Source organism: Teleopsis dalmanni, chromosome 2 (assembly GCF_002237135.1).
Source record: "Teleopsis dalmanni isolate 2A chromosome 2, ASM223713v2, whole genome shotgun sequence".
NCBI classification, from domain to species: Eukaryota; Metazoa; Arthropoda; class Insecta; order Diptera; family Diopsidae; genus Teleopsis; species Teleopsis dalmanni.
Window position 1 is genome coordinate 9624819 of NC_051847.1, and position 12257 is coordinate 9637075.

Genomic DNA, 12257 nt, shown 5'->3' on the forward strand with positions numbered 1-12257 from the left:
TTTTCTTTTAATTTGTTTTATTAAGTGGCAAAGTGGCAACATGATTTTATTCTCAAGAATAAATGAAAAAATCAATTCATTTTAAACAGTCCTTACTGGTTTAGGAAATCACAGCATAGTATTTAGAATTACTATAATTTTTATTATTTAATAAATTGAATAATTAATAATGCCAATAAAATAGTTATGTCTATTTTATAATTTTCTAACATATGTAGCTTATATAAAAATTTTGAAAATAAAAGTTCCTTTAAAAATGCATTTATTATGATTTTTGGTGTATTAATTATTACCTTTTTGCCAACAATATCAGTTGTTTGTGATGTCAAGTAATAATACAGTGAAAGCTCTGACAAACAATGGTTATTGAGGAACATCTTTCTAAACCGTACAATGTTATGAATCGATACTTTAGATTTTTCATATAAAGTAAGTCCTTTCAAAGGGACAGTTCTCTAGAACTAGACAGAATTAATAGTCTCATCGGTGTCCGTTTAAGAGAGCATTTACTGTACATCTAAAATGTTACATATTTTTGATTAAATTTTATAAATTTTATAAATTTCCTTTTTTATAATTAAAAGTATCCTTTAGAAGTAAAAGTAAGTAAAAAAGTTATAAAGACAGTAAAATAATAAAACTTCAAATTTAAAGAACACAATTTAAGTGTGCTAACATGTGAGTCTGAATTTCAAAATTTGACGGGATTTATTATATAGGAAGAATTAAAGCAGAGAATATCTCTAAACCCCGCTGGTAATTGATATTGGGGAATATCGAAAACAGCTAATTATGGTTAGCTAATAGCTAATAAATATCATTTAGTTCAAAATTATTTTATAAAATTATTGTTTTATAGTGAAGAAAAACTTTAACTATTAAAATTTTATTTTAATAATCCAAATTTCTTTCACTATGCAAAAAATATATTCCTTGTCTTTGGGGCAATCAATTATTTAAATTAATATCAAATAAATATTTGTTTATAAAAAACTTTATATTAATCTTGATTGCCACTTATTAAAAATTTTGCCATTTATTTTTATTTAATTAATTATAAAATAATTTTCTTAATGTTGTTATTAATTTATTTTTTTCTTAAATAATTTTTTGCATATATCAAAGCATTTTTATCATGCATTCAGTCATTTTCACATTCATTTTTCATTATCATTTAACATAATTTAATTAATTTTCGGTTTTGGTTATTAACATTACAACTACTTATTAATTGTTACTACTATTTTGATTTTAAAATGCTTAATTTAATTAGTATTTTTCTTTGAATTGTTTTGGTTGTTTGCGCCTTGTTTTCTTACTCAACTGTGTCTAAAGGAATTATTTCGCTATTGAAACACCCACTTCACAATACAAAAATGCGATTATATTGCGATTAAATATTAAAGTTAAAATTCGAATATTTTTTTAAAGTAACAACAAAAATGGTTTTCCGTTTAAATAATTTTTATAAAAATTAATGTTATTGTGATAATATAATTCGATGTCATTCGCGAGTTTTTTCTCTATTTAATTTTATTATATATTACATATTATTTATCTGCTTTATTATTCCACCTTGTGTGTTTCGTATAATTTAATCCACTTTTCTTTTTTTTTTTTTGAATGATTCTGTCCCACTTCTTCCCTTCGAAAACACAAATATTTATTTTTATATTCCATAAAATATATACTTTTTTTAATCAATCAGAAATTCAACATTCCCTCAAAATATTCAAAATATTCAAAATATTTCAATAAATGCACAAAAAACCAAATGCAAAATGTGACACAAAAGTTACACTCAATATACTTAATAAATTTTTTAACTTACAAAAATAATAAAATGTGTAGTCATAATACAAATTACCTATTAAACATTGATAATGGTCGCATTAATTGTGGCCAATCAAAAATTGAAAAATATTCGTATTAAATAAACTAATTTATATATTATTAAAAAAAAAATTAAATTAATTAAATGGGTTTGTAATATTTAAGGACACCAAGCAATGTAAATACTTATTTACATTTGAAAGTTTCATAACTGCTTGAAGATGTTTTTTTTTTAAATATTTTTAATGACTGCTAAAAAGCAGTTTTGGTCCTCCTAAAAAACACAAAACAGATTGGAGTTCTCAACCATAAATCTACTCTCAGAGCAGATTTAAAATGTTTTAAAAATTAAAAAAATTGAATTATTCTAATTAAAATCATATTGTCAGAGGATATTTGAAAAAAATATGCAATTTATTCAAAACTTAGGAATTGTTTTTGTAACCATAAATAAATATATATATTTCATTCATAAAGATTTATGAAACTTTCAATTTGTAGTATTTGCGTGGTGAAAAATAAATTGAGTTGAAAATTTAAGGCCATTAGAAATTTTATTTGTTTTAATTTTATTTTGTACTCTACATTTATTACGTTATTTTATAAGTTTTAAATATTATATTATTTAGATTTTAGTTTTATCATAAAATAATACAGATTATTTTTAAATAAAAGAGCAACTTTTAACAGTATTACCATATTGTAAAAACCTATTAACTTAAATATCATGATGTTAGCTCTATAATAGAGCATTAGTACGTTCCTTTATAGCTAGGTAGGTTAAAATTTATAAAATAAAAAAATACATACGTTTTGAACGATTTAGTTAAACGTCAACACTATATAATATCGTACAGTTATTTAAACTTAACCAAACTTAAAATCTACTTAATTCTACGGATGGAGTTCCTATAACTTTTAGAAATATGCGTACGTTGTAATCGTCTTATTTAAAATCTATTAGTCTACCATATTATTTAAAATTCTCCCCTCTAATATAATATTATCAATTATATGATTATAACTACAGAAGATTTACAGTATAATCAAAGATATAATGTCAAGGATTTTGTTATTTTGAAGTTGTTGTTGTGTTTATATTTTTACATTATTTTACCTTTAGATTTATATAATGCTGAATAAATTCTTTATTAGAATTATTTTGCGTTGATCTACATTACTTTTTGGATTATCCATGAAAACTTGATATTGCTTTGTGCCTAATTTTTGATTCATTCAGTCCGTTATTGCTTTCTGATTATTCAAGAGACTCACAATTGTGTTCGTAATTTGGATCGAAGATAATTCAGTTTACTAACTTTACATTTAAAAAACTATATTTGTTGAAAATATATAGACATAAATAACAAAATGTATATTATATGCGGAATTCGTTTTTTTAGAAAGAAAATACATACTTGTTATGTGAAGTGAATGAAGTCCGGATAACAAAAAATTAAATGTCATATAGAAAATTGATAGTTTTATTTAAGATACCCATATGACAGTGTTTATAGTCCACCTCTCACAGTTCAACTAAACTATCGAAAACTTATATACTCTTGTGCTCTAGTAACATGTACTCCCTGAATGTGTTTATGATATATTTCTTTGAATTAGTTTATTAATTATAAAATTAATGATTTGATTATGTTACATAGGGTTAATATAACATTTTTAAAGTTAAGGTCACCATTTAAACCAAAATCCATCTCGTGTACTAGGAATAATGATGAGTGATGAATGACATCATGAATGGTTTCCAATTACTCACTGATAACATACTTAAATATTAATATAAAAATTATTGCATAGATATCGTAAAAGCTTTCAATATTCTAAATGTAATCTGTTATAGTTAGCTCTTTAACAAAAAAATATAAAACTGTTTGTTTTTTTTTTAATTTATATAGTTTATATTTTTTGATTCTTTAGTTTTTTGTAGTATAAAATATAAATACTTTTTATTGTTAATAGAAATAAGTAAAATATAAAAGAAAGACTTTCTATTTTTTCGATTTAAAATCAAAAATATCAATATTTTTTAAACACATTTAAAACCAAAAACCATTTTTCAAAAATTAAGACAATGTGGTCACCACAATTAGCTCATCACCTTTACTGCTAACCACAAATGTGGCTGCGTCTTTAAATCAGAATAATACTAATAATAACGACACAACGAATACACATACAACAACACTAATAAATGCGAACAATATCAATGTCAACGTCGGATCACATACCCAACAACAACCACAATATCATTATATTACCACAACTGGAGAGGACGGTCAAACTCCAACAACTATTGTTTTTGAAAATTATAATGGCAATGATATAGTTAGTGATGGAAATTGTGGAGATGGCACTACAATTATCAAATTTGAAGAAGACAGTCAAGATTATGAAGAATTTCAAGTTATTAAAACTGAACCTGATTTAGAGAGCAATACAACTACTACATTGTTAACTAATAGCAGTCACACACAAGAACAGTCACTGCAGCAGCAGCAGCAGCAACAACAGCAACAGCAGCAGCAGCAACAACAAAAATTGTCACAAGTCACATACACAATAACACAGGATGTCGATATGAACCAAACAATAACTGAAACAATTACTGTGCCTTCCACAACTCCAGCAAATGTTAAACAGAAACGTAAACGTAAAGCTCGTCTTGTGGCTGACGATGAGCAGGGCGAGTATTTGGAAAAAATGTCTGTACGTGGTCTTGATATTCAACGCTATGAACATATTATTGATGGCGTTTCATATTGTTTGGTATGTGCCAAAAATGACATTTACAAAACTTTCAAAAATAAGTATAGTTTCCAACGACATGCCTATCTGTTCCATGAAGGCGACAATCGTAAAATATTTGCTTGTCCTATTTGTAATAAAGAATTCTCACGTCCAGATAAAATGAAAATGCATAAAAAGGATAAGCATGGTGATGCTCCAGTACCAGCTAATGGTACTGCAACACCCGCTAAAACAAATGAAAATGCTCAAACTCCGGGAAGTAAGCGTGCACGTGCAAGCACAGCTCGCACACCTCGCCAGCGAAAGGTGCGTGTGGCCACAGGGGCTAATACAAATTCACCATCAGCGACTAAAAAGAGACTTGCACAGATCGATAGTGTTTTAGATGAAGTTCAGAATGCAGATTCTAATCAATCTGAATCTATTGTTCAACAGCAACAACAACAACAACAGCGTCAAACTAATTTAATAAAACATGAACCACAAGATTCTTCTCCACAACATCATCAGACATTGCCTTCAATTGATTTAAGTGGTATGATATTACCGGGAGGTGCGCAATTAGCACTTGCAAACCCCGGCTCTACTTCAGCATTATTACAAGCACATCGTTCCACACCTGTTCAACAAACTTCTGTCTTACAGACACAACCCAGTACAAACGGTACCACTTTAATATATTCAAATCAACTTGATTTGCAGCAAGCTCTACTGCAGCAACAGTTGCATGGTCAGAGTATAATGATACAAGATCAAGCAGGTAATTTAGTACCACTGCAATCATTACAAACGCTTGATGGTACTCAAACAATTTACACAACACAAGCGGCGCCACAGCAGCTATTGCAAACAACACAAGCTTCTACAGCAACATATCAAGCAACGCCGTCACAGCAGATACAGTTGCAAACAGCAACGCATCTACCGCAGCAACAGCAGGACACAATAATTACAACATCAAATCAATCGCAACATGCACAGTTGCAGCAACAACAACAAGGCCTTGTTACACATCAGCAACAAATTAAAGTGGCACAACAACCAAATAATCAACCCTCCACTAGTCAGCAACACTACGAAATCGATAATGTTGCCTATCTATCGTCAACAGCTGCCACACCAGCACCACCTGAACAACACGTTATCGGTACAGTGCAAAGTTATCAAATATTAACACCGGATGGCCTACAAAGCTATCAGACAGCAGCTGGTACCACAAAGCTGGAACCAACCGAATTGTCAGAACTCTGTCCTTATACCTCAATGAGTAATACCACACCGCAATACACATTCACCACGCACGGCGGTCATTTAACTGCTACCACATTAGATCCAACCCAACAGCATCATCAGCAACAACCAACAGCCACACATTTACAAGTCGCTACTAGTCATCATCAACACGGTCAACTGCAACATCAGCAACAAACATTACCTCACCATCCACATCACCAATTTATGGAATTGAAAAATGATTTGCTTCTTAAAAGCACGGATTCCTATACATTGGATCCTGGATCAATGTATCACTTACCATTCTCACCAACTTCGATGATAAATGCTGTGAATGATGTCAACGCCGGTTCACTACTGGAAACCAAAGAAATTAGGTAACAACTCTCAACAACAACATTATTTAAATCATTAAATTGATTACGATTTAGTAAATTTTTTCCTTTTTTTTACATAAAATTTTTTGTTTGTAATTTTGATAATTTGAATAGTTTAGAAAAATGTAGCTTACAAGTACATTTGTTGAGAAGTGATAAAATTATAAAATTATTAGCATTGAAACATTTAAATCTTAAATAGTGTCCGATACATGTTTCGGCAACATGTTGTGCACACTCAAAAAGTTGATTAACACAATGTAAGGCACTTGAAACAGTCGATTTTTATGCTTCGTAATATCACAATATTTCACTTTATTTTATTTTTTTATAATTGAATAGAATTTGAATAGTTGATTTTGTAATTTGATTTTTGTTTCATATTTGTGAGTCCTAACATTTCAGATTAATTGTTGCTGCTACTCTGAGAAATTTAAAACGACACAACAACTACAATTAAAACTTATGACAAATGAACTTAATGACACAACAATATAATTTATGTAATAATGTAATATGTAAAATTGGTTGCTCATCTATGACTTAGAAAATTTTAGTTTTTAATTTTTAATTTCTTTTGTATATTTTATTATTTATGTGGTAATGTAGTAATATATTTTTTAATCATTTAAAGAGATGTATAAGTATAAAATATGATGATAAACTGTATTGCCAGCGTTGGAAGAGTTATGATCCCAACCATAATTCCCTTAGTTAAGTACAGTGCTTCTATTCACTACACAATAATACGGCAATAATTATTGTTATATATTTGATGTATTGTATGTAAAGTACTATTAATTTATTTTTTAAATATTGCATATAGTTTATTTCTTAATAAAGTTAGTAGTGGATATATTTATAAATAAGATGCAAGTTATTATATATATTTAATATATATAATATATGTATTCAATATGTTATATATAGCCAATATATGTATGTATTTATATATATGTTATATATACATGTATTTATATAAATATGTCGCTTAACAGCACGGCATTGTTAATTGCACCAATACTTAAATAATTAATAATTATTACGCTTTTGTTATATATATTATTTCTTTTTTTTTTTTGTTGTGTTGCTATAAATAGTTTTATATTATTTTCAATATTTTGTGCATTTATTGAGTAATTTAATGTATTTTAAATTGAATTTTAAAAAGATTATATTTTTGGTTGGTAGAACAAACCTTAATATCCTGTTAATCCTGATAATATTTTAGTTCAATATTTAACATTTTTTATATTGCAATTTTTTTTTAATATATATTAAAATGTTTTGTTTTCCTCTTTTTTTTTTATATATACAAATTTTTTTTGGATTATTAAAATTTGTTTGCCACAATATCACTACATAATAATATTGAATATATAATAAAAATGGCAACAAATTTCCAAAAAAAAAAAAACGAAATGTAATCTTCCACACACAAACTTCAACATAATTCCGCAAACAGCTACGATATTACTGAAGCAGTGCTTTTAGCCCTTTAAAAAGCCTTCAACGCAGTTGCGCCTCTATCGTTTCTCAAGACTAAATACCAAATCGGAAAAGCCATTGTTAGACTAAACGTAATATAAACAGCAATAAATCATACTCTCAAATGTTCGTATGAGTTATGTAATATTAATTAATTATATTAATAATCTTAAAATTGATAAAAATTTTATAATTGCATAAAAACTGCAACAATTGTTATTAAAAAAGGTATGTGAATTTTAACTGATTTTATTATTTAATTTTATATATTTATGTTTTGAACTTTCCGTTATTTCTCTATTTTTCTATCTGTTATATATTATAATACCAGTTATTTTTTTTTTTAATTTTAATGTATATTTTTGGGTTTTATTATTGGTTTGGTATTACTTATAATAAATTAATGTATTATCTTAAAATGTTTTCAAGTTGTTCGTTTTTTATCATTTCACACATATTATATCATTTTTTCCCATACCAATAACAATTCGTAGCAATTATATCTATATTGGTTTCATTACTAAAGGTAGTATGTACTTCCAATGTACTTAGTAACATAATTTCGTTACTTGTTAGTTTAGCAAGCCAAGTATCAGAAACCAAGCTCTAATAACATTGATAAAATGTATTCAGCAAATCCTTACCTTATAAGTTTTTTAAATAATTTAAAGTTTGGTCACTATAATCAGTATATAACATAAAGAAACTAAATAAAAATTTAATTTGTTTTTCTATTGTTAAAACTTTTTCATATATTGGTTATAATAAATTTAATATGATAGTCTATTCTAACAGGTTCACAATAGTTTTTTCATGAGTTAAATATTATGGAGAGACATTCATTTTATTTGAAATAAATAAATTATGAAACTTAAATGTTTACATGATTATATGTTATATTGAAAGTTCTTAACTTAAATTTTTCGAAACCTTTAATTTCAAAGTTAATCGCGATCTTATCTATTTCTATAAAAAAATATATAAAATTGTAAAATTTTACAGCAGGATGTTTGTAACTTAATAATTTGAGTATAATTTTGAAAGGTTTTCTCTATTAAAATAATTATTTTAATATTATTTTAAAATATGTTAATCGTTTAATTTATATATACATAAATATATACTCTCAGTTATTTAAATATAAGTGCATTGATCAAAGTTTTTTATTTTAATTTCTTGCATGCATTAATATTTATTGATTTCCTTAAATATTTTATATACACCTACTTTTCAGTCATTATTCAAACAGTACCCATAATCAATTTTGCATTTCATTATTCGCCTATATTTCCAGACCACATCTTCACCTATACTAATTTTTTAACATAATTTTTATTTAATATATTGCTTAATATTTTTAATTTATTAATATATAAACATTATAATATTAATCTTATTTAAATAAGTCTCAATTGTATATTACTGAAGTTGAAAGTCAGTCATTAAATTTATTTTTTTCCACAAGTTTAAATTTAAATAGTTAAAAATTACCAAACAAATTATATTGAAGGTCGATATAATTTTAAATACTCCTAGATATGATAAATATATTTAGAAATGATGATATCATAGTATAACATCGAGAGTGTCCATCCATGGGAAACGGCAAAGTTTCTAAAAATATCAACTCAAAATAACCATCTACCGTTCATTAAATTTTAAAATTTGTTTTGTTATATTAATTAATATAAGTTTTAAACATTTGACAAAAAAAGTTAAGCTATGAGAAAAATGTTTACTTCTCAAATTTAAATAAAAACAGGTATGTTATTTAAAGCAATAGTTTTATTGCTAAAAACTTTTAAATAAAAGTATATATCGTTGTAGAAATTATTTATTTTAAATAAAATTATTAATTTTGTGTTTATACCTACAATTTCGAGTTAAATATTTATGTTGTATTTTGTCCTCAACTGTAACTCATTATTAAATGAGTTTACAATTAATTCATCATATAAGGACTGCCTTCGGTATGCCAAAACTGATACATAAAACTGATTTTATTTAACTCATATTCTGAACTGCTAAAGTGTGAGAGATAGATAACTTAGATAAACATAGACTAAGCTTTTTGATCTCAACTCTCTCCTCTAATTATTAGAATGGAGTTTCCACATTTTTCTCCATTCATTTCTAAGAGATGGTTTTAGAGAGTTACAGTCTCACACTGTTTCTAAAGTGAGAGATATGTGTACTTTATAATAAGTATAATATTATAAGTATAATATTAAAATTAAATATTTTAAAATGAAAAATTTGAAATTTGCTTAATATTAAAATTTTAATCTCTGACTATTGACTTACAATCTAAGTTGTATATAGAATATTATTAATAAAACAAAAATTATATAACCACAAAATGTCTAATGATTTTTTTTCTATATTTTCTTTCATTTCCTTTTGCGTTTGATTGTATTTATTTTGAAACAATATCTTAATTTAAACACCTTTTTCAAAATTCATAATCAACGTAAAAAACAACAGGTTCTTCTAATAAAAAAACGAATCGAACTACAAAGACTCCCAAGACCAAAACATCCTTCCCAAATAAGCATAAAAATTTAGCGTCATTATTACCACCACCAACACCATTATCACCAACCATTACCAATACATCTACAAGTATTACAACAACAACACCCACAGTTACACCACAAAACAAACAAACAGATACTAATTACACAACACCAAGCTTAACAACAACAACAACAACGACAAATGCAATTCCAACTCCAACAATCTCAACCACAACTACAATAAAAGATGGTAGCAGCAACAATAATATGTTTTTGAATATGTCCAATATTTCCATGTCAAGTAGTTCCAGCATTTTGCCAAAAATAAATGGCACAAATGTTGAAGAAACCACCAAAGAAATCGGTAATGGATACAATAAAGGTTTAAACAGTTTCAGTGCGTATAATCGCACTAATTTCGTTGGTCAATTTACTGATTTTATCATAAATGAATGTAATGCGAATAAAAGTAATAATACTAATAATGTAATTCCCAACCCGAACAATAGAAGAATCATCAACAACAACAATAGCAACAGTAAATCGAAAAGTAAGAGCAGAAGTGATAAGGGGCGCGCTATGCAGTTAGTAGTATCACGTAAGCCCCCAACTGTTATAGCAGCCGAAACAGCTTCATTATTTTTAAAAAAGAATATGGGCTTACTGAAGCATCAGCAGCAGCAGCAGCAGCAACAGCAGCAGGCTGTTGAAGAAACTGTCGTTATTGAAGAAGAAGATGATGAACTTTTATCAACAGAAGTCAATCTACCAAATAGTTCACCTATTACAATATCTGCGTCAACGGCTCAAATATTGCGCAAGTTCCGTATACCAAAATGTACAGCTGTAACCGCCAAAATAAATGATGCAGTCGAAACAACAATGGCCATATCGAACGTAACACCAACTGTTATAGCTACTGCGACGCCTTCACCACCGCCAGCAAGTGAAACTCCAAATTCAACAATTGGCTTAGTTGAAGAGATAATAGAAACAAATGAAGAAGATAGTATTTCATCAATGGAGGAAACTACAATCGCTGAAACAAAATCAAATGGTACAACAGTATTAATACCCGCAGCTCATAGTAATGGCAACAATACACAACTAATAACTACTGCGGCACCAACACCTCAACATCAGCAAATTCAATTGCAAACTGTTCAGCCCAACGGTACCGTAACCTGTATTAATTTACCACCGAACACGATTCTATTATCTGCAGCAGATGGTTCTATTCTAGCAACAACAACCAGCGCAACAAACACTGCCAAAACAAATGGCGGACAACCACAATTAATAGCTTTACAAGATTGGAATGGTGGCAATGCATCTGAAGTGGTAAATTTAGCAACTAATACAAGTGGAACTGCTGTACCAGCCACACATCATACGCAAACCATGCTATTGACTGCTGATGGCACAGCTATACCTATCTTACAACAGCAAACTCCCACAATTCCAGCAACAACATCAACTGCAAGCGCAGCTGCTGTGGTTGCTGCACAGGCAGCACAAGCTGCAGCCGCTAGCGAAGCGCTAAAAGCGCAAGTGCTTGCGTAGGGTTTAATGGGTGGCCAATTAGGGCGATTTTTAAATAATGCCACCATAATGCCCACCACTTATTTTTTTTAAAATGTATATAATTTAATATATGAATATAATTTGACGAAAAATTGTTTAATTATCTTCGTAATACGTTTTTTATAATATAAATTTATTCGTTATAAAATCTTATACCACTTTTATATTAGATAAATTAATATAATTAGTTTTTAATATATAAATGGTATAAAACTTTGTAAACAGTAAATCGTACTTATATTTTTAAGAGAAACTCAAGAAATTTCAATATATACTTCACGAGCTCAAAGAGACAAAATCGATCTAACGATCTCTATTGATAAACTAAACTAATCTCATATTTTTGAGCTAATCCAATGAAACTTTCACACATTTGTGTGGTTTATTTTTATTTATTTGTGTTTCTCTTTAAGAACTATTTCATTAAGTTAAGTATTCTACGGTTAGTTCGATAGAATTT

General features: G+C 27.6%; 1 protein-coding gene across 5 annotated transcripts in view; it reads left to right on the forward strand.

The window, feature by feature from the left end:
* LOC119684497 (probable lysine-specific demethylase 4B) overlaps positions 1-11877 on the forward strand; it is a 38662-nt gene extending 26785 nt beyond the window's left edge. For 2 of the 5 annotated variants that reach the window (XM_038098544.1, XM_038098545.1), the window contains exons 9-11: positions 3920-6209; positions 7675-7925; positions 10182-10268. In XM_038098544.1, the coding sequence (XP_037954472.1) occupies positions 3920-6209; positions 7675-7711 (2327 nt within the window). In that variant the 3' untranslated portion in view covers positions 7712-7925; positions 10182-10268. Of the gene's footprint in view, positions 1-25; positions 137-3919; positions 6210-7674; positions 7926-10181 lie in introns of those variants that run through there. The other 3 variants (XM_038098548.1, XM_038098546.1, XM_038098547.1) reach the window with 3 other exon arrangements.
* Positions 11878-12257: the final 380 nt, after the last annotated feature.